This window comes from Oncorhynchus clarkii, chromosome 9, assembly GCF_045791955.1.
Source record: "Oncorhynchus clarkii lewisi isolate Uvic-CL-2024 chromosome 9, UVic_Ocla_1.0, whole genome shotgun sequence".
Classification (NCBI taxonomy): Eukaryota; Metazoa; Chordata; class Actinopteri; order Salmoniformes; family Salmonidae; genus Oncorhynchus; species Oncorhynchus clarkii.
In genome coordinates this window covers 71,829,985-71,854,136 of record NC_092155.1, presented here as the reverse complement: position 1 = coordinate 71,854,136, position 24,152 = coordinate 71,829,985, and the positions used below count along the sequence as shown (strand labels likewise).

Here is a 24,152-nt window from a genome sequence, read left to right as displayed (position 1 = left end):
GGGGGCTCTATGAAACTCTTCACCTCACTGGTAACTCTGTGAGGCAGGGGTCTGTCTTTCGATGGTAAAACCAGGGCCTTTGTTTAAACTATGTAGTTGTAGGCCTGTGAGTCCCAAATGCACCCTATTCCTTTAAGTTGCACTACTTTGGACTATACACTCAGGTCAAAGGTAGTGCATTATATATATATTTTTTTAATATAACCTTAATTTAAACTAGGCAAGTCAATTAAGAACAAATTCTTATTTCCAATGCCAGCCCGGACGACGGCGGGCCAATTGTGTGCCGCCCGAACACGGCCGGATGTGATACAGCCTGGATTTGAACCAGGAACTGTAGTGACGCCTCTTGCAGTGAGATGCAGTGGCTTAGACCGCCGCGCAACTCGGGACTGAGTAGGGAATAGGCATTTAGGACACAGCCCACGTTTTCTCTCCTTCCCATTGAATATTTCTTTCCCACCCCTTGTCCTCTCTCTATTCACTTGCTAAATCTAAGTGGGTGTACATGTAACTAGCCATCCTACAGATGTATGCTACCCACGGCTATGACACATTCATTTCAAATGTAACCGTAAGCGTACCGGATCTATTCTGTTTGTGCTTTAGCCTTCAGCTCTACAGGGACTAACAACAGACTAGAGTCTCCTCCGAAGCATTTTTTGACAACTTTAATACAAATTCTATGGCTACAATCAACAATATATGCTTGGGTAACAGTCACTGGTTTGCACTTTTCTTACCACTATCTCTCCAGAGAGAGAGAGAGAGAGAGAGAGAGAGAGAGAGAGAGAGAGAGAGAGAGAGAGAGAGAGAGAGAGAGAGAGAGAGAGAGAGAGAGAGAGAGAGAGAGAGAGAGAGAGAGAGAGAGAGAGAGAGAGAGAGAGAGAGAGAGAGAGAGAGAGAGAGAGAGAGAGAGAGAGAGAGAGAGAGAGAGAGAGAGAGAGAGAGAGAGAGAGAGAGAGAGAGAGAGAGAGAGAGAGAGAGAGAGAGAGAGAGAGAGAGAGAGAGAGAGAGAGCCTGTGGTGTCCCACTTGTCCTACTTCTATCCCTCCACCCCTCCCATCCTCCCTTTTCTATTTTTCTCTGTCTAACGCCTACGCCAGTAGCATGACGTCTCTTCCTGCATGAGCTCTCTAGTCTTACGCACACGTGGGTGAGCCTGTGGGCATATCATGCCAGCTCGGTTTCATTAGCCCGTCTGTTACACCCTTGAACACTTCACCTACCCCCTGCCCAAGGGTGTGCCCCCCTGGGGGTACCCAGAGTCCCCCCACTGGTCCCTGTCTCGTCACATCCAACAAGGCAGCCCTCAAGAGACGCAAACCTTTGTTGAGGAATTATGAGTGGAAATCGAGCCGAGCAGGCTCTCTCTCTCTTCCCTCTCAGACACTCTCTCCGTCTCTCCCTCTCTCCGTCTCTCTCTGCCTCTCTTTCTCTCTCCCTCTCTCTTTCTCTCTGTCATTCTGTCTCAACTCTCTCTGTCTCTCTCTCTGTCTCTCCATCTCTCCATCTCTCTCTCTGTCTCTCTCTCTCCCTCTCGCTATCTATCTCTCTCTGTCTCTCTATCAATTCAATTCAATTCAATTTGCTTTATTGGTATGACGTAACAATGTACATATTGCCAAAGCTTATTTTGGATATTTACAATATAAAAATGAGAATCAAAATTGTCAACGGGACAACAGTAACAACAATAACCAAGTGTCAAAATAACCATACATTGAACAATAACAATAAGTATACAGTAGAGGACATGTGCAGGTTGATTGGTCTGTCAGACACTGTCCCTCATCTTATGGCAGGCAGCAATGTAGTGCGCTGCCAACCCACAGCTCTCTGCGTCCTCCCCCAACAGGACGGGTAGCCTACTCTCATCAGAGAGGCCATTGAAGCCGAATAAGGGTTTCAAATTTGGGGAAAGGACACTCACTAATTGTTTTATATTTTTGACATTTTGTCAGGAAATGCAGCTCCGTCTCAGGTTCTGCTGTTGTGCAGTGGTTGCACAGCCTTTCCTCTACAGGGAGCCAGGTTTTCCTGTGTCTACCCTTCTCAATGGCAAGGCTGTGCTCACTGAGCCTGTACTTTGTCAAGGTTTTTCTAAGGTAACCATGGTCAAATATTTAGCCACAGTGTACTGTCGATTTAGAGCCAGATAGCACTGCATTTTGCTTTGTGTTTGTGCTTGTGTTTCCCAATAAACAATATAGTTTTGTTTTGACTGTTGTAATTTGGTTTATCCTGATTGATTGGATGTTCTGGTCCTGAGGCTTCAGTGTGTTAGTAGAACAGCCCCAGGACCAGCTGGATGAGGGGGCTCTTTTCTTTGCTCAGCTCTTGGCATTGCAGCGCTTGGTAATGATATGAGAGGGGGTCACTGTATTATAGATGTTTCCCAAACTTAATTGCTCTTTTTTTAGTTTTTATTATTAGTGGATATTGGCCTAATTCTGCCCTGCATGCATTGTTTGTAGTTTTCCTCTGGAGAGAACTCTGCATGTAGGGTTTCAATGGGGTATTTGCCACATTTGATGAAATCTTGTTTTGCAAGTGGACCCCACACCTCGCTGCCATAAAGTGCAATTGTTTCAATGACACATTCAATTAGTTTTAGCCAAATTTTAATAGGTATTTCAATTTGAATTAGCTTTTTAATGGCATAGAATGCCCTGCGTGCTTTCTCTCTCAGTTCATTCACTGCCTCATTAAGGTGTCCAGTTGAGCTTATTTTTAAACCTAAGTAATAGTGTGTGCAGTACTCTATATATTTTGTACCAATTGAGAACTTTGGTCTAATTCCCTGAGATCTGGATCTTCTCTGGAAAATCATTATTTTAGTCTTTTTGGGGTTTACTGCAGGGCCCAGGTCTGTCAGTACTGCTCTAGCAGGTCCAGGCTCTGCTGTAGGCCATGTGATGTGGGTGACAGCAGGCATAGGTCATCTGCGAAGAGTAGGCATTTAACTTCTGAATTGTGGAGACTAACACCAGGGGCTGAGGATTTTTGTAGAATAGTGGCCAATTCATTGATGTAAATATTGAAGAGTTCAGGGCTCAGATTGCAACCCTGACGAAAGCCCCGCCCCTGGTTAAAGAATTCTGTTATTTTCTTGCCAATTCTAATTTTAATCTATCTCTCTCTCTGTCTCTCTCTGTCTCTCCGTCTCTACTCTCTCTATCTCTCTCTCTCTGCCTCTCTCTCTCTCTCTGTCTCTCTCTCTCTTTCCATCTCTCTCTCTCTCTCTCTCTCTCTCTCTCTCTCTCTCTCTCTCTCAATTAAATTAAATTTGCTTTACTGGCATGACGTAACAATGTAGATATTGCCAAAGCTTACTTTGGATATTTACAATAAAAAAATAATAAGAATCAAAATAACAGTAACAACAATACCAAGGGTCAAAATAACCATACATTGAGCGATAATAATAAGCACAGGGTAGAGGAAATGTGCAGGTTGGGATGTCTGTCAGACACTGGCCCTCATCTTATGGCAGGCAGCAATGTAGCAATGTAGTGAGCTCTCTCTCTCTATCAATTCAATTTCAATTTCAATGTCAATTTAAGGGGCTTTATTGGCATGGGAAACATGTTTTCATTGCCAAAGCAAGTGAAATAGATAATAAACAAAAGTGAAATAAACTATAAAAATTACACTCACAGAAGTTTCAAAAAAGTAAAGACTTTTCAAATGTCATTTTGTGTATACAGTATTGTAATAGTTAAAATACAAAAGGGAAAATAAATAAACATAAATTGTATTTACAATGGTGTTTCTTCTTCACTGTTTGCCCTTTTCTTGTGGCAACAGGCCACACATCTTGTTGCTGTGATTGCACACTGTGGTATTTCACCCAATAGGTATGGGGGAATTCTTTGTGGGTCTGTGTAATCTGAGGGAAATATGTGTCTCTAATATGGTCATACATTGGGCAGGAGGTTAGGAAGTGCAGCTCAGTTTCCACCTAATTTTGTGGGCAGTGAGCACATAGCCTGTCAACTCTTGAGAGCCAGGTCTTCCTTCGGCAGCCTTACTCAATAGCAAGGCTATGCTCACTGAGTCTGTACATAGTCAAAGATTTCCTTAAGTTTGGTTCAGTCACAGTGGTCAGCTATTCTGCCACTGTGTACTCTCTGTTTAAGGCCAAATAGAATTCTAGTTTGCTCTGTTTTTTTGTTAATTCTTTGCAATGTGTCAAGTAATTCTCTTTTTGTTTTCTCATGGTTTGGTTGGGTCTAATTGTGTTGCTGTCCTGGGGCTCTGTGGGGTCGGTTTGTGTTTGTGAACAGAGCCCCAGGACCAGGACCAGCTTCTCCAGGTTGATTTCTCTGTAGGTGATGGCTTTGTTATTGAAGGTTTGGGAATCGCTTCCTTTTGGGTGTCCACGTCACCAACAAACTATCATGGTCCAAACATACCAAGACAGTCGTGAAGAGGGCACGACAAAACCTTTTCCCCCTCAGGACACTGAAAAGATTTGGCATGGGTCCCCAGATCCTCAAAAGGTTCTACAGCTGCACCATCGAGAGCATCCTGACCGGTTGCATCACCGCCTGATATGGCAACTGCTCGGCATCCGACCGTAAGGCGCTACAGAGGGTAGTGCGACCGGCCTAGTACATCACTGGGGCCAAGCTTCCTGCCATCCAGGACCTATATAACAGGCGGTGTCAGTGGAAAGCCCACAAAATTGTCAGAGACTCCAGTCACCCAAGTTATAGACTGTTCTCTCTGCTACCGCATGGCAAGCGGTACCGTAGCGCCAAGTCTAGGTCCAAAAGGCTCATGAACAGCTTCTACCCCCCAGCCATTAGACTGCTGAACAATGCAGAAAATCACCACTGGAAAATATACATTGACACCCACCCTCTTGTACACTGCTGCTACTCGCTGTTTGCCTGTTATCTATGCATAGTCACTTCACCCCTACCTACATGTACAGATTACCTCAACTAGCCTGTACCCCCGCACACTGACTCGGTACCTGTATATAGTCTCGTTATTGTTATTGTTATTGTGTTACTTTTTGTTATTACTTTTTAGTTTAGTCTACTTGGTAAATAATTTCTTCTTCTTGAACTGCACTGTTGGTTAAGGGTTTGTAAGTAAGCATTTCACTGTAAAGTCTACACTTGTCCTCGGCAAATAAAGTTTGATTTGATTTTTGGTTGTAGAATTTAATGTCTCTTTTCAGGATTTTGATCATTAGCAGGTATCGGACTAATTCTGCTCTGCATTAATTATGTGGTGTTTTACGTGGTACAGAGAGGATATTTTTGCAGAATTCTGCATGCAGTCTCAATTTGGTGTTTGTCACATTTTGTGAATTCTTGGTTAGTGAGCGTACCCCAGACCTCTCAACCATAAAGGGCAATGGGTTCTATAACTGATTCAAGTATTTTTAACCAGATTCTAATTGGTATGTTGAATGTTATGTTCCTTTTGTTGGCATAGAAGGCCCTTCTTGCCTTGTCTCTCAGATCGTTCACAGCTTTGGCTGAGGTATGTCTCGTTTTTTACGTGCTCTGGGTGTCTAGATGGAATTCGTATTTGTGGTCCTGACAACTGGACATTTTTTGGGACACCATTATTTTTGTCTTACTGAGATCTACTGTCAGGGTCCAGGTCTGACAGAATCTGTGCAGAAGATCTAGGTGCTGCTGTAGGCCCTCCTTGGTTGGGGACAGAAGCACCGGATCATCAGCAAACAGTAGACATTTGACTTCAGATTCTAGTGGGGTGAGGCCGGATGCTGCAGAATGTCCTAGTGCCCTCGCCAATATATATATATATATATATATATATATATATATATATATATGTTGAAGAGGGTCGGGCTTAAGCTGCATCCCTGTCTCACCCCCTGGCCCTGTGGAAAGAAATATGTGTGGTTTTTGCCTATCTTAACTGCACACTTTATAATGTTGTATGTTTTTACCAGATTTGATAGGGAAGCTGAAAGGTCAAATATAGTGTTTAGGTTTTCTACTGCCAAGTTTACACCGTCACTATTACAGTAAAACCTTAGGTCCAGGAAGTTGTCTAGAAGGGATTTAATTTGTTGTTGCCTAATTGTTTTTTGGTAGATTTCCATACTATTTTCCTTCCATCTATAGCATTTCTTAATATTACCCTTTGGCTTTGATGCCTCATGACTGAGCATAGCTCTGTTCAAGTAGAGTGTGATTTTGCTGTGATCTGATAGGGGTGTTAGTGGACTGACTGTGAACGCTCTAAGAGACTCTGGTGTGAAGTCAGTGATAAAGTAGTCTACGGTTCAACTACCAAGAGATGAGCTATAGGTGTACCTGCCATAGGAGTCTCCTCGAAGCCTACCATTGACTATACATACCCAGCGTCCGACAGAGCTGCAGGAGTTGTGACCAGTTTTTTGTTGGTTATATTGTCGTAGTTGTGTCTAGGGTGGCATATGGAGAGGGAATGCTGTCACCTCCAGGTAAGTGTTTGTCCCCCTGCGTGCTGAGGGTGTCAGGTTCTTATCCAGTTCTGGCGTAGAGGTCGCCACAGACTAGTACATGTCCCCAAGCCTGGAAATTGTTTATCTCCCCCTCTCTCTCTGTCTCTGTCTCTGTCTCTCTCTGTCTCTCTCTCTCTCTCTCTCTAGCTTCATCCCTTTCTCTTCTGTGTTCTTCTTCTCTCCATGTTTCCAACATCTCCCTCAGGTGATTTGGTTTTTTGTTCCTTTTGAAACACTCTGTTTACAGGTTTACCAGATCACTGCAGGAACGGTGTCCTCAGGGAAATTCCCCCTCACACAGATGCACACACACACACGCGCACCCACCCACACACACGCACATCAGTTAAAAGGAAGAAGGAGAAAGAAGAAGAAGACCCTGTACAGCTAGCTTTCGCTACACTACCCCATAACCACAGTGAGAAACTGTTACTCATAAACCTCCCATCCCAGCAGTCACCCTGTTTGTGGCTTTACACCAATCCTTAACCCTCCTGGGAGAGTCAAGCGGTGCCCACACTGATCTTCCCACTTCCTCTCATGTCCAAGGCTTTCACAGGCCACTACGGCCATTTTAGGAGACCCATTATCTGCATGGGTAGAGCACACCAAATGCTGCCCACATAGTAACTCTGTCTAGCCACGTTGTTCTGCGGTAAACAACAATTTCTGAAAACTGGAACAAAAGCACATAGAAAAGCAATTGCCAGACGTCGAAGGCTTCCTATTGCAACACTCGTGCCAAGCCCACCTCAGGATCTGTCTTTTTCAACCATCTATTTCCTGTGTTTGTCATTTAAATCCAACTGGTTGCTTTCATTTTACTCCTGCTACGCTGTCATGACGTTTTTCTTCTTCTCCCATTTAACATTAAAATGTTTTTTAAAAACATGTAACTTTCATTTAACTAGGCAAGTCAGTTAAGAACAAATTGTTATTACATTGATGGACTACCAGGGAACAGTGTTGTTCAGGGATAGGCCTTTTTGTTTTACGTTACAACAAGGAAATGTTTGTAATGACTTTTCAAACAGTAACAGCTGAAAGAGAAGAAAAACAACATTTATTTTGATGAATGTTCATTTTTTGTGGAATAAAAAATAAATATTGAATGCAGTTGAAATGTTTACAAATTAGATGCACTGAAATGAAAGCAACTTCTGAAAATAAACACTCAGATTATAGTGATATTATGTCTGATCTCGCAAACAATGTCAAGTATAGAGCCAAGTGTGTTGATTTTTAATCCGAGTGTATCCTAACAATGACACACTTGTAGGATTATGCAAGAGAAGGTGACAACAACAGTAATTAATGAGGTAGTCTAGACAGCGCAGCTGAGTGCACACAGGGCAGACAGAGAGGCTGAGTGCACACAGGGCATACAGAGCAGCTGAGTGCACACAGGGCAGACAGAGAAGCTGAGTGCACACAGGGCAGACAGAGAAGCTGAGTGCACACAGGGCAGACAGAGAAGCTGAGTGCACACAGGGCAGACAGAGAAGCTGAGTGCACACAGGGCAGACAGAGAAGCTGACTGCAGGTAGGGCAGACAGAGAAGCTGAGTGCACACAGGGCAGACAGAGAGGCTGAGTGCACACAGGGCAGACAGAGAAGCTGAGTGCAAACAGGGCAGACAGAGAGGCTGAGTGCACACAGGGCAGACAGCGCAGCTGAGTGCACACAGGGCAGACAGAGAAGCTGAGTGCACACAGGGCAGACAGAGAAGCTGACTGCAGGTAGGGCAGACAGAGAAGCTGAGTGCACACAGGGCAGACAGCGCAGCTGAGTGCACACAGGGCAGACAGAGAGGCTGAGTGCACACAGGGCAGACAGAGAAGCTGACTGCAGGTAGGGCAGACAGAGAAGCTGAGTGCACACAGGGCAGACAGAGAAGCTGACTGCACACAGGGCAGACAGAGAAGCTGACTGCAGGTAGGGCAGACAGAGAAGCTGAGTGCACATAGGGCAGACAGAGAAGCTAAGTGCACACAGGGCAGACAGAGAAGCTGACTGCAGGTAGGGCAGACAGAGAGGCTGAGTGCACACAGGGCATACAGAGCAGCTGAGTGCACACAGGGCAGACAGAGAAGCTGAGTGCACACAGGGCAGACAGAGAAGCTGAGTGCACACAGGGCAGACAGAGAAGCTGAGTGCACACAGGGCAGACAGAGAAGCTGAGTGCACACAGGGCAGACAGAGAAGCTGACTGCAGGTAGGGCAGACAGAGAAGCTGAGTGCACACAGGGCAGACAGAGAGGCTGAGTGCACACAGGGCAGACAGAGAAGCTGAGTGCAAACAGGGCAGACAGAGAGGCTGAGTGCACACAGGGCAGACAGCGCAGCTGAGTGCACACAGGGCAGACAGAGAAGCTGAGTGCACACAGGGCAGACAGAGAAGCTGACTGCAGGTAGGGCAGACAGAGAAGCTGAGTGCACACAGGGCAGACAGCGCAGCTGAGTGCACACAGGGCAGACAGAGAGGCTGAGTGCACACAGGGCAGACAGAGAAGCTGACTGCAGGTAGGGCAGACAGAGAAGCTGAGTGCACACAGGGCAGACAGAGAAGCTGACTGCACACAGGGCAGACAGAGAAGCTGACTGCAGGTAGGGCAGACAGAGAAGCTGAGTGCACATAGGGCAGACAGAGAAGCTAAGTGCACACAGGGCAGACAGAGAGGCTGAGTGCACACAGGGCAGACAGAGAAGCTGAGTGCACACAGGGCAGACAGAGAGGCTGACTGCAGGTAGGGCAGACAGAGCAGCTGAGTGCACACAGTGCAGACAGAGAAGCTGAGTGCACACAGGACAGACAGAGAAGCTGAGTGCACACAGGGCAGACAGAGAAGCTGAGTGCACACAGGGCAGACAAAGAAGCTGACTGCAGGTAGGGCAGACAGAGAAGCTGAGTGAACACAGGGCAGACAGAGAAGCTGACTGCAGGTAGGGCAGACAGAGAAGCTGAGTGCACACAGGGCAGACAGAGAAGCTGAGTGCAGGTAGGGCAGACAGAGCAAGTGTTTGGTGGTTGCCGCCTTGTTCCTCCCCTTCATGTTAATTTATTCATACAGTGCCTTCGGAAATATTCATACGCCTTGACTTTTTACACATTTTGTTAGGTTATAGCCTAAACATTTTTTTAATTATTTACTCGTCAATCTACAAACAATACCCCATAATGACAAAGCCAAAACAGGTTTTTAGATTTTTTTGCTAATTTATAAAAAATAAAAAAAAAGAAACTATATCACATTTACATAAGAATTCAGACCCTTTACTCAGTAGTTTGTTGAAGCACCTTTAGCAGTGATTACAGCATTGAGTCTTCTTGTATGACGCTACAAGCTTGGCACACCTGCACTTGGGGAGTTTCTCCCATTCTTCTCTGAAGATCCTCTCAAGCTCTAAGGGTGGTGCCTGGTTTCCTCCAGACGCTTGGCATTCAGGCCAAAGGGTTCAGTCTTGGTTTCATCAGACCAGAGAATCTTGTTTCTCGTGGTCTGAGAGTTTTTAGGTGCCTTTATGCAAACTCCAAGCAGGCTGTCACGTACCTTTTACTGAGGAGTAGCTTCCATCTGGCCACTCTACCATAAAGGCCTGATAGGTGGTGCTACAGAGGTGGTTGTCCTTTTGGAAGGTTCTCCCATCTCCAAATAGGAACTGCGGAGATCTGTGAGAGCGACCATCGGGGTCTTGGTCACCTCCCTGACCAAGCCCCTCCCCTGATTGCTCAGTTTGGCCGGGCGGCCAGCTCTAGGAAGAGTCTTGGTGGTTCCAAACTTCTTCAAGTTAAGAATGATGGAGGCAACTGTGTTCTTGCGGACCTTCAATGCTGCAGAAATGTTTTGCTACCCTTCCCCAGATCTGTCTCAACACAATCCTGTCTCGGAGCTCTACGGACAAGTCCTTCCACCATGTTTTGGTACCCTTCCTCAGATCTGTGCCTCGACACAATCCTGTCTCGGAGCTCTACGGACAATTCCTTCGACCTCATGGCTTGGTTTTTGAAAAGGCAGAATGGACCTGGGGAGAAATTAGTAATATACCTCCCCACCACACACACACACACACACACACACACACACACACACACACACACACACACACACACACACACACACACACAGTTACCTTAGCTTTCTTGGGAACAGGAACAATGGTGGCCCTCTTGAATCATGTGGGAACAGCAGACTGGGATAAGGATTGATTGAATACGTCCGTAAACACACCAGCCAGCTGCTCTGTACATGCTCTGAGGACGCGTCTGGGCCGGCAGCCTTGCGAGGGTTAACACCTTTAAATGTTTTACTTACGTTGCCTGCAGTGAAGGAGAGCCTCAGGGTCAGAGATAGGCAGTGGTCAGGTGGGCGGGTACAAGGTCAGGACAGGGAAAGGTCAAAAACCAGGAGGACGAGGAAAAAGAGAGACTAGGGAAAAAACAGAAGCTGAGACAAAACGCTAGTAGGCTTGAATAAACAAGACGAACTGGCAACAGACAGACAGAAAACACAGGAAAACATACACAGGGGATAATGGGGAAGATGAGCAACACCTTGAGGGGGTGGAGACAATCACAAAGACAGGTGAACATTTCTGACGAGGTGGCAGATTTCCACGTTGTGTGAAAAAGTAGCCATCTGAAATACATAGTAGTAATATTAATAGAGGTAGTAGTAATAGTGGTAATAGTGGTAGTAGTAGTAGTAATAGTAGTAATAGTAGTAATAGTGGTAATAGTAGTAATAGTAGTAATAGTAGTTATATTAGTAATAGTAGTAATTGTAGTTATAGTGGTTATAGTAGTAATAGTAGTTATAGTAGTAATAGTAGTAATAGTAGTAATTGTAGTTATAGTAGTTATAGTAGTTATAGTAGTAATAGTAGTAATAGTAGCAATAGTAGTAATAGTAGTAATAGTAGTAATAGTAGTTATAGTGGTAATAGTGGTAATAGTAGTAATAGTAGTAATAGTAGTAATAGTAGTAATAGTAGTAATAGTAGTAATTGTAGTTATAGTAGTAATAGTAGTTATAGTAGTAATAATAGTAATAGTAGTAATAGTGGTAATAGTGGTAATAGTGGTAATAGTGTTAATAGTAGTTATAGTAGTTATTGGAAGACGGCAGTCATAGACTATCATCTTTATTTGACAGAATCAAAAGCGTTCAGTACACTGTTCCGCTATGTTCTGAATATCGATTAGTTCTGTGAGGGGGATAGTGAAAGTTCTGGTAGGAGCCAGAAATGTTAAATTACTGTTAAATTCCCTTTTAATACAATGAATTAGACATGACTAAATAACAAACTGTATGCACGAGAGAGGGAGAGAGGGAGCATGGGAGAGAGGGAGAGAGGGAGAGAGGGAGAGAGGGAGCGTGAGAGAGAGGGAGAGAGGGAGAGAGGGAGCGTGAGAGAGAGGGAGAGAGGGAGAGAGGGAGAGAGGGAGCGTGAGAGAGAGGGAGTGAGGGAGCGTGAGAGAGAGGGAGAGAGGGAGTGTGAGAGAGAGGGAGAGAGGGAGCGTGAGAGAGAGGGAGAGAGGGAGCGTGAGAGAGAGGGAGCATGAGAGAGAGGGAGAGAGGGAGCGTGAGAGAGAGGGAGAGAGGTAGAGAGGGAGAGAGGGAGAGAGGGAGCGTGAGAGAGAGGGAGAGAGGCAGCGTGAGAGAGCGAGTGATGCAGACACAAAGGGAAATAGGGAGTGAGAGAGAACGAGAGAGGCACCACAGTCTAATGAGCTTACCGCAGGCCCCTGTTCTCTGACCATCCATGTAACTGCCTGGCAACCTGGTAATTGGGTCAGTCAATAGCCCCGTGCAGCTGGGAGGGCGGCTGGCTGCGGAGAGCTGAGCTGGGGAGAGCTGAGCTGGGGAGTGCTGAGCTGGGGAGTGCTGAGCTGGGGAGAGCTGAGCTGGGGAGAGCTGAGCTGGGGAGAGCTGAGCTGGGGAGTGCTGAGCTGGGGAGAGCTGAGCTGGGGAGAGCTGAGCTGGGGAGAGCACAGCATAGCAGAGGAGTTAAGTGTCTGATGAGAGTCCTCACCATGGTGGGGAATGTGGGCGATAGGAGCAGGCAGGTAGGGAGGCAACACCAGCCTGGGCCTGGTCTGGCATCATGGAATAAGACGGTCCGTGGTTCACCCTACACCGGTCAGTGGTGTGTGGGCGAGCCACTGTGATACACCAAGCTGGGCTAAAGGGAAATCACGGGATGGAGTTCCAAAATGGTTTATTGTCTTACATTGATTTATTTTTCACTGGCTTCATGTTCATCACGACATTGTTCGACACACATCACTTCTCATATGAGAAGTGACGTGTGTCATATCATATCGAAACTTGTGAGCGTTTGTCTCATGCCATATGGGTTTGGACTAAGTGTATTGGTACAGACTTGTGAGCGTTTGTCTCATGCCATATGGGTTTGGACTAAGTGTATTGGTACAGACTTGTGAGCGTTTGTCTCATGCCATATGGGTTTGGACTAAGTGTATTGGTACAGACTTGTGAGCGTTTGTCTCATGCCATATGGGTTTGGACTAAGTGTATTGGTACAGACTTGTGAATGATAGAAGTGCATAGCTTCCATTTCATCCCCTCAAATAAATACTAATATCTGGATGCAGTGTTTATCTTTTCAATTATGTTCTTCCAGCATTTCTATATTCAACACCATCAAACCATCAGGATGTCTCAACACCACCACAATACCACACAATCAGGATGTATCAATACCACCACACCATCACACCATCAGAATGTCTCAACACCACCACACTACCACACCACCACACCATCAGAATGTCTCAACACCACCAAACCATCAGAATGTCTCAACACCACCACACCACCACACCATCAGAATGTCTCAACACCACCACACCATCACACCGCCACACCATCAGAATGTCTCAACACCACCACACCACCACACCATCAGAATGTCTCAACACCACCACACTACCACACCATCAGAATGTCTCAACACCACCACACCACCACACCATCAGAATGTCTCAACACCACCACACTACCACACCATCAGAATGTCTCAACACCACCACACCACCACACCATCAGAATGTCTCAACACCACCACACCACCACACCATCAGAATGTCTCAACACCACCACACCATCAGAATGTCTCAACACCACCACACTACCACACCATCAGAATGTCTCAACACCACCACACTACCACACCATCAGAATGCCTCAACACCACCACACCATTACACCACCACACCATCAGAATGTCTCAACACCACCACACCATCACACCGCCACACCATCAGAATGTCTCAACACCACCACACCACCACACCATCAGAATGTCTCAACACCACCACACTACCACACCATCAGAATGTCTCAACACCACCACACTACCACACCACCACACCATCAGAATGTCTCAACACCACCACACCACCACACCATCAGAATGTCTCAACACCACCACACCATCAGAATGTCTCAACACCACCACACCACCACACAATCATAATGTCTCAACACCACCACACCATCAGAATGTCTCAACACCACCACACTACCACACCATCAGAATGTCTCAACACCACCACACTACCACACCATCAGAATGTCTCAACACCACCACACCATCACACCACCACACCATCAGAATGTCTCAACACCACCACACTACCACACCATCAGAATGTCTCAACACCACCACACTACCACACCATCAGAATGTCTCAACACCACCACACCACCACACCATCAGAAGGTCTCAACACCACCACACTACCACACCATCAGAATGTCTCAACACCACCACACCATCACACCATCAGAATGTCTCAACACCACCACACTACCACACCATCAGAATGTCTCAACACCACCACACCACCACACCATCAGAATGTCTCAACACCACCAAACTACCACACCACCACACCATCAGAATGTCTCAACAGCGCCTCCCAAGAATAGCTACACCAGAAGACAAGCCGACCCCCCTAAAAAAAACTATTCAAAGACAACCTGAAACACACCCTCAAGTTTTGCCAAATCCAGCCGAGCCAATTAACAGATGTTTCCTCTAACCGATCCACCTGTCACTCCAAAACCCTCATAGAAGTTGACAATTTAGAGCTCTATTTAATCTGTAAAACTGAAGCGTTACAGATTCCGTGAGAGAAATGTAAAGGGGATTTCCAATTAAGCCGACATAAGCAGCGTTTACCGTGAAGGCAGTCTCGGTAAACATTACCTTTTAAATTTAAATCAGGCTGTAAAGCTGAACTTCCATGGTGCTGATTGAATAGAACCCTTAGAGAAGGACAGACACAACCATCGAACTGCAGCCAGAGCAAAGCATCACTCCTGCACAACTGGACCAACAACACCAGGGAAAGCACATCTGTCCCACATGCCTCGGAGTCTGTGCTTCAAAACTCAGACCTCTGAGCTATTCAAGAACCCACAATATACCAAAGTGACGTGCACGAGTTGTCATCGTGGAAACTGACAGACTGCCAGAGAGAGGAAGAGACTCTCAACTCAAAGCTAGAAATAAAAGCTAGAAATAAAAGCCTGCACCGTGACATGAAACCACATCTTACACACCAGAGTACAACACCTTACTACTGCAAACACTGTTTAAGTCAAAATCCCGACATGCAGAGACACAGCAGTATAGCAAGGGTACGATAAAGCTTGCAGTGAAGCCACATGGACACGCCTGGTAAGCAAGGGTGTGTGTGTACATGCAATGAATGTTTACATCAAATTGTACAATGTCCTACTACAGGGATGGTCAACTTTGATGGGAGTGGGGGCCACACAAAAAATCGGAACTGGTCATGAGCGGCCAAAGTGGCTCGCGGGTTTATGTACCCACATCAATAACCACACATTCAGTCAGAGCCGGCCCTAAGCAACAACATGGGTTGTTCCTTTAGGGACTCTATTCATCCTTATCGCGGAAATGTAGTGTTACAGTGTGTCCTTTGGGTGGTGTTACAGTGTGTCCTTTGGGTGGTGTTACAGTGCGTCCTTTGGGTGGTGTTACAGTGTGTCCTTTGGGTGGTGTTACAGTGTGTCCTTTGGGTGGTGTTACAGTGTGTCCTTTGGGTGGTGTTACAGTGTGTCCTTTGGGTGGTGTTACATTGTGTCCTTTGGGTGGTGTTACATTGTGTCCTTTGGGTGGTGTTATAGTGTGTCCTTTGGGTGGTGTTACAGTGTGTCCTTTGGGTGGTGTTACAGTGTGTCCTTTGGGTGGTGTTACATTGTGTCCTTTGGGTGGTGTTATAGTGTGTCCTTTGGGTGGTGTTACAGTGTGTCCTTTGGGTGGTGTTACAGTGTGTCCTTTGGGTGGTGTTACAGTGTGTCCTTTGGGTGGTGTTACATTGTGTCCTTTGGGTGGTGTTATAGTGTGTCCTTTGGGTGGTGTTACAGTGTGTCCAATGGGTGGTGTTACAGTGTGTCCTTTGGGTGGTGTTACAGTGTGTCCTTTGGGTAGTGTTACAGTGTGTCCTTTGGGTGGTGTTACATTGTGTCCTTTGGGTGGTGTTACATTGTGTCCTTTGGGTGGTGTTACAGTGTGTCCTTTGGGTGGTGTTACAGTGTGTCCTTTGGGTGGTGTTACAGTGTGTCCTTTGGGTGGTGTTACAGTGTGTCCTTTGGGTGGTGTTACAGTGTGTCCTTTGGGTGGTGTTACATTGTGTCCTTTGGGTGGTGTTACAGTGTGTCCTTTGGGTGGTGTTACAGTGTGTCCTTTGGGTGGTGTTACAGTGTGTCCTTTGGGTGGTGTTATAGTGTGTCCTTTGGGTGGTGTTACAGTGTGTCCTTTGGGTGGTGTTACAGTGTGTCCTTTGGGTGGTGTTACAGTGCTTCCTTTGGGTGGTGGACCATTGTTGATATAGACGGGAAACTGTTGAGCATGTAACACTCAGCAGCGTTGCAGTTCTTGACACAAACCGGGGCGCCTGGCACCTACTACCATACCCCGTTCAAAGGCACTTAAATCTTTTGTCTTGCCCATTCACCTTCTGAAAGGCACACATACACGTCTCAAGGCAAAAAATATTTCTTTAACCTGTCTCCTCCCCTTCATCTACACGGATTGAAGTGGATTTAACAAGTGACATCAATAAGGGACCATAGCTTTCACCTGGATTCACCTTTTCAATCTATGCCACTTGTAGTATGAACGCTTGAATAATAAAAACGGTCAAATGTTTCCTTAGAAAAGTAGAATTTTGATTGGGTGAAGCTAGATACATTATAACGGTGATTCTGCCACACCAGGACTGTGACTGAATGGTGTTAACTCTCTGTCTGATTCCTTAAGAGCAAATGTCATCCTCTATCTTTGAATTTGATGCATTTAATGTTCAATTCATGAGCTATTCAGTAAGACACAATGACTCAATGCCTTTGTAACTCTGCCAAAGTATCACTGATTACCGGTCGTGAAGTGAATTGAGTAATACTCCCTATACTTTCGAAGCATTTTTTTTTTTTTTGCGAAAGGTGGGTAAACGCTTGTACAAAAATATTATTCAAAGTCATTGCATTGTGTAGAAACTGTGACGCCCGAGGCAAGGGTTTGAATTTCATGTCAGCCAAACTGATGGTCACAAGCAAGAAACATAACAGCTGTTGATAAGAAAGAAATGTGGGTCATTTAATCTGGACAAACAACTTTATTTCTGCTAATGCATCTATACACTGTACATTCAGTCACTGTGGTATATAAGCATAGCTATTTCCAAACATAATCTCATAAAGTCCTTTACTTTACAATATAGTCCGTGTTGTGAGAGGGTGTCAATGAATGGGGGGGGGGGGCAAGGGAGAGGAAGGAGTAGATAAATAAGCCAAGCGTTTTTCTCATACTATATATGCGTCATTAATAAACAAGAAAGCATACATTTACCTCTTACATAAAAATATTTCTAGAATTGTAAAGTTGATATAGTATTAGCAGCAGCGTAGGGCTAAAATATACATGATAATGGGGGAAAAAACCTGCGAGGTGGCGATAGTTCTTGTGTGACCCATTTCTACCATTACTTGATGAAACATTGAATTTGGCCTTACTGCTATTAACCCATAGAAACACATTGAAGAACACATTCATACAGTGCATTCAGAAAGTATTCACACCCCTTGACTTTTTCCACATTTTGTTGTGACAGCCTGAATTTAAAATTGATTACATTTAGAGTTTTTTTTGTCACACAATACCCCATAATGTCAAAGCGGAATTATGTTTTCCGAAATTTTAACAAATTAGAAACGAAAAGATGAAATGTCTTGAGTCAATAAGTATTCAACCCCTTTGTCATGGCAAGCCTAAATGTGTTCAGGAGTAAAACTGTGCTTAACAAGTCACATAATAAGTTGTATGGACTCACTCTGTGTGCATTAATAGTGTTAAACATGATTTTTGAATGACTACCCTATCTCTGTACCCCACACATACAATTACGTGTAAGGTCCCTCAGTCGAGCAGTCAATTTCAAACACAGATTCAACCACAAAGACCAGGGAGGTTTTTCAATGCCTCACAAAGGGTACCTATTGGTAGATGGGTAAAAAAAGCAGACATTGAATATCCCTTTGAGCATATTAATTACACTTTGGATGGTGTATCAATACACCCAGTCACTACAAAGAGGCGTCCTTCCTAACTCAGATGACGGAGAGGAAAGAAACCACTCTAGGATTACACCATGAGGCCAATGGTGACTTTTTAAAAAGTACAGAGTTTAATGGCTGTGATAGGAGAAAACTGAGGATGGATCAACAATATTGTAGTTCTCCACAATACTAACCTAATTGACAGAGTGAAATAACTTTTTGTCCTGAATACAACATATTACTGAGTACAATTCTCCATATTTTCAAGCATAGTGTGGCTGCATCATGTTATGGGTATGCTTATAATCGTTAAGGACTTTTCAGGATAAAAAAAGAAACAGAATGGTTCTAAGCACAAGCAAAATCCTAAAGGAAAATCTGGTTCAGTCTGCTTTCCACCAGACACTGGGAGATGTATTCCCCTTTCAGCAGGACCATAACCTAAAACACAAGGCCAAATCTACACTGGAGTTACTAACTAAGAAAACACTGAATGTTCCTAAATGGCCGAGTCAGTTTTGACTTAAATCTACTTGAAAATCTATGGCAAGACCTGAAAATGGTTGTCTAGCAATGATCAACACCCCATTTGACCGAGCTTGAAGATTTAAAATAGAGATTTAAAATATGATGGGCAAATGTGGCACAATCCAGGTGTTGAAAGCTTAGAAACGTACCCAGAAAGACTCACAGCTGGAATTGCTGCCAAAGGTACTTCTACAAAGTATTGACTCAGGGATGAGAATACTTATGTAAATTAAGATATTTCTGTATTTCATTTTCAATAAATTAGCAGAATTGTCTAAAACATGTTTTGACTTTGTCATTATGGGGTTTTGTGAGTAGATGGGTGAGACAAAAAATATATTTAAAACACGTTTTATTCAGGCTGGAACACAACAAAATGTGGAATAAGTCAAGGGTTATGAACACTTTCTGAAGGCACTGTACACTATCTGATATTGAATATATTGTAAAAAATATATGAACTGGTGAAAAAAGTATTTCAATATAAAGACCTTACAGTAAAATAAAAATCAAAATAATTGGATAAACAACATGTTTATGTAGAGAATATTCTCTAATGCACTGCAATAACTGTTTTTGAAACATGTTCTTGGTTAAAAACACAAACCAAAACAAAACAAGACAGCTGTGAGAAAAGATTTGTTTTGGATAAAAAGGAAACACCATGTACATATATAATACAATATTGTAAAAATGAAAGATTATTTACACTTGTAAATTCTTATTTTTAAATCTTCACACTGGCTAGTTTTATATGTTCTACTGTTATTGCTTCTTCTTTGTCCTCCATTTAGCAAAATGGTTCTTATTTAAAAAATAATAAATCATTTATCCGTTTTTTTCTTTTACTTGGGAGCAAAGAGCCAATGTCATCATTTTCTCCCTTTTTTTGTAGAAAACCATGAAAAGGAAACTACAAATATCAATTCATTCGAGTGTAAAAACAACTATAAAATGTACCAATTTTAGGTCTGCAAAAGTCACAGACTCTAGTGTCAGTCTCTAAATAACATTGGCCTTTCTAATGTTTGTTAAGACATGGGGCTTGGACGTAATGCCCCCTTCACTAGTTAGAGATGTCCACCTTTGGATAGACAGACCAAATCACATAAAAATGGTCATCTTTTTCTACAACCTAGAGTGAACCTCATAATACCGCATAGCTATGGTATCTGTTGATACCTAGAATTATTTTTGACATGCATATCTCTAAAATAACATTTCTGAATGAATTAAAGGTATCATTCAAAATGCCTTATTAGATTTTTTTTTGTTTTACAATTATAAGTCGTTAAATTGTTTCTGCTCAAAAAGTAGAAGAGTAAACTGCATTGGGTCAGAAATACTGGGGAAAAAAGCTGCATCTTGTAGCTTGAGCAATGTAGTCAAGTCAGGCCTATCCAGAGGGATAGTGCAGAGAGAAGAGAGAATGAAAATGTCCCCTCCGTCGACAGTGTCTGCACTGTGTGACGGGCGTGACATCTGCACTGTGACGGTAATGACATCCCATGGTGGAGTTGACTCTTGAGCACGTTCCTACTGAGGCCAAATACAAAACAGTTACTTCATCGCCAGTGTTCCTGATCTGGAAAACCCTCTGCCCACTTGCAGGCACTTGAGGTTGTCCAGCATTGTGTTTGAACTTCAGGTTGTGTTTTTTGCGTGTAAAGTTATTTTTCTTGAACTATGTAATGAACATGGTTAGATTCCTCTAGAAAAGACAGGCTTGCTGTACAACACAATACAATCCTTACATGTACAGTCTCAATGCCCAATAATGACTATATGTATGGTAAACCTTCTCAAATGTCATGCATATGAATGAAAATATATGAGTTTTCTATTGGAAAAAAAGGAACATAAGAAACAAGCCATAAAAATATCCCACATTTAAAACAACAACAACAACAACAACAACCAAAGGAAAAAAGCATAAACACAATGTACATTGTAATTTGCATTGTTCCCATTCTGAACTGGAGCATTATAAAAATGCATTTTTTATTAATCATCTATATCATTAATCCTCTTTATGTTTTTTTTTTCTGGTAAATATATGAGCAAAGTGTCTTCAGACTGTCATAATCACTGCCTTCCCATGAATGGTCTAAAAGCACTGTGTTTCACACCTTGGATAGTGGATGAATCGTTGTCGTATTAATAAATACCAACATTTTAGGAGAGTTGGGCGCCCATGCCATTTTCTCTTTTGCAACCCTACATCCCACTGTCTTTAATTGTTAATTGACAACAAAAATGGTATGATTAGTGCCAAAAAATATTGGAATGACATTTTTCCAACAGCCCAAACTGTATCAGCAAGCATGTAGACCCCTTTTCTCTCTTTGTATTTACAATCTTTTGTCTTAAACACATGATTACATTGCATTTAAATGAGTTGCATATAATAACAAAATGCTCACTTGGATTTGTATTGTTGTTGTCATGGATATATCCTCTCCAATGTAAGATTGAAGACAATAATGGGAGTATAAGGCATTATAACAGTATTTTGTAATGACAAAGTGCGATTCATTATTGTAAAAAAAACAAAACACATATTTATATATATATATATATTTACATACCATCATTTAATTAAAACATAAAATGTTGTGGTTCTGGCTAAAGGCGCCACTTCCAGCCCTAAAATCATAGTATTCAAAATTTTTATTTTCGATCTTCATTTGAGCAAGTCATGCCAACTCTCGCTAATCAAATGGAAAGCAGTTAGCCGGGTTCAGCTAGTTTTAACCAACAGTCCCAGAGGGAAACCCAGCAGAAGTCCTGTGTACAAATCTGGGCTTCAGATTGCACCCAGATACAAAATTATCACAAAGTTTATCTTTATAAGATAAGACTTTTGGGTTTTAACCCAAATGCTCACAAACACATAATGAAGACAAGTGTGTATGCTGTTTCGGTGTGCTTGTGTGAACATCTCTTGTTGTTAATATCTAAATGAAATGCTCACTCTAAGAGGTGTGCCAGAACACACAGATACAGCACCTGTGTCAAAGAGAGAAAACATCTAGTCCAATGCAATCCTCTGACCACTTCCATAGTAAACTTCATGATGTATTAATGGTATAGTAGACAAGCGTTATACTTTTCCTCAATGGATCAGAATGGCCTCCTCTACACACCGACTAACCATGATGACACTGGTGGTAGTTTGTCTTGCTTGCTGTCTGTTAATATTTTTTGTAAATCCATTTTTTTTTTGTCTCCAAGCTCTTATAGCACACAAAGAAGCAAAGAAAATGTTTTCGTACTTTTTTTTTTTTTTACATATCGTTATGCAGTCTCTTAAATAGCTTATAAGGTCATGAAACTTCTTCACAGGAAACGAAGCAGAAGCCCTGCTGGGGCACGCCTGAGGAGTCCAGTCCTACTTCCTGGCTCCTCTGCCATTTTGACAGCCCTCCATTTTGTCTCTAAACAGGCCAGTTGTAAAATTATTGTATTATTATCTTTTTTTTTTTATCATAGAAAAGTTTTTATCCAAAATGTTCACCAGTTTCTGTCTCAGAAAATACAGGCTCAACAAAATGTTGTGCTAAATATATATATATATATTTTTTTTCTTCCGATCCAATTTTCAGTTTGTGGAGGAGAGGTGCGTTTCAGTGCTTGTCCTAGTAACAACTTGGTCCATGTACAAATACCAACAACTAGTAACAACTTGGTATATGTACAAATACCAACAACTAGTAACAACTTGGTCTATGTACAAATACCAACAACTAGTAACAACTTGGTCTATGTACAAATACCAACAACTAGTAACAACTTGGTATATGTACAAATACCAACAACTAGTAACAACTTGGTCTATGTACAAATACCAACAACTAGTAACAACTTGGTCTATGTACAAATACCAACAACTAGTAACAACTTGGTATATGTACAAATACCAACAACTAGTAACAACTTGGTATATGTACAAATACCAACAACTAGTAACAACTTGGTACAAATGTACAAATACCAACAACTAGTAACAACTTGGTACAAATGTACAAATACCAACAACTAGTAACAACTTGGTCTATGTACAAATACCAACAACTAGTAACAACTTGGTCTATGTACAAATACCAAGTTTGATTTCCTTTGTTTCTCTCTCCAAGGATGCATCCAAGCACTCATACAATTTGTTTGAGGATGGATACACGCACACATAGAGGATTGATATTTCTACTTTTCTCTATTCTGTCTTGGTGGTCTCAGGCGTAGTTTTATTTTGGGTGCTGATAGTGGGGGATTGGCGCGGGTTTGTTCAAGGGAAGGGTTAGTTGTTGACGGGGTTGTCCACGGTAGGCGTGTTCTGCTCCTTGGGCCACAGCTGCCGCTGCAGCTCCTTGACCACTCTCTCCAGGTGTTCCCTGGCTTCCCGCTCCTGCAGTAGGTCTGCTCGGAGCTGCTCGCGATCCGCCTCGGCATGCTGGAGCTTCATCTGCAGGTCCTCGATCTGGAACCAAACAAAAAGCACCATTAAGGGTTGAGCTGAGGACCCAGGCTATATGACTGGTGTGTCTACTTTCAGGGAAGGGTTGAGCTGAGGACCCAGGCTATATGACTGGTGTGTCTACTTTCAGGGAAGGGTTGAGCTGAGGACCCAGGCTATATGACTGGTGTGTCTACTTTCAGGGAAGGGTTGAGCTGAGGACCCAGGCTATATGACTGGTGTGTCTACTTTCAGGGAAGGGTTGAGCTGAGGACCCAGGCTATATGACTGGTGTGTCTACTTTCAGGGAAGGGTTGAGCTGAGGACCCAGGCTATATGACTGGTGTGTCTACTTTCAGGGAAGGGTTGAGCTGAGGACCCAGGCTATATGACTGGTGTGTCTACTTTCAGGGAAGGGTTGAGCTGAGGACCCAGGCTATATGACTGGTGTGTCTACTTTCAGGGAAGGGTTGAGCTGAGGACCCAGGCTATATGACTGGTGTGTCTACTTTCAGGGAAGGGTTGAGCTGAGGACCCAGGCTATATGACTGGTGTGTCTACTTTCAGCATTTTCTGTTGTTTCTTGTTAACTACCTAATATCATGCTTGAACTCTTAAAACACACACACACACACACACACACACACACACACACACACACACACACACACACACACACACACACACACACACACACACACACACACACACACACACACACACACACACACACACACACACACAAACACACACACACACAGCCAATGGCCACATCCTTCCCTCTGCACGTGCAAACCTCTAAGTCTCTCCACATCCTGCCCAGAAACACATTAAGACAAGCCCTAGCCCTAACCCAGACACACAACAGTGAACATTGGGACGAGCCCTGACATAGACCTAACTTAGCTGTCTCCCCAAAGCCTGCAAACGCTATAAAAACAATAAACATTTTAAACATTCACTCAAATAAAGGCTTTTATGGCAGGTTGTTATGACAGGGCTTTATGACAGGGCTTTATGACAGGGCTTTATTGGAGGTTGTTATGACAGGGCTTTTATGGCAGGTTGTTATGACAGGGCT

General features: G+C 43.5%; 2 protein-coding genes across 2 annotated transcripts in view; one reads left to right on the top strand and one right to left on the bottom strand.

The window, feature by feature from the left end:
* The first annotated feature begins 13,191 nt into the window (after positions 1-13,191).
* LOC139417618 (putative uncharacterized protein ENSP00000383309) lies at positions 13,192-14,433 on the top strand. Its single transcript, XM_071166827.1, has one exon. It carries the CDS (start codon positions 13,192-13,194, stop codon positions 14,431-14,433), a length of 1,242 nt encoding a protein of 413 aa, XP_071022928.1.
* Positions 14,434-17,135: 2,702 nt separating this feature from the next.
* The window catches only part of LOC139416917 (ski oncogene-like), a 106,551-nt gene continuing 99,534 nt past the window's right edge, over positions 17,136-24,152 (bottom strand). Inside the window, exon 6 of the mRNA XM_071166093.1 lies at positions 17,136-23,095. Coding sequence (XP_071022194.1) covers positions 22,916-23,095 — 180 coding nt within the window. The 3' untranslated portion in view covers positions 17,136-22,915. The remainder of the gene's footprint in view (positions 23,096-24,152) is intronic.

What these genes read in the sequence shown, in the direction of transcription:
- LOC139417618 (XM_071166827.1), top strand. Translation starts at nt 13,192, where the DNA reads ATGTATCAATACCACCACACCATCACACCATCAGAATGTCTCAACACC.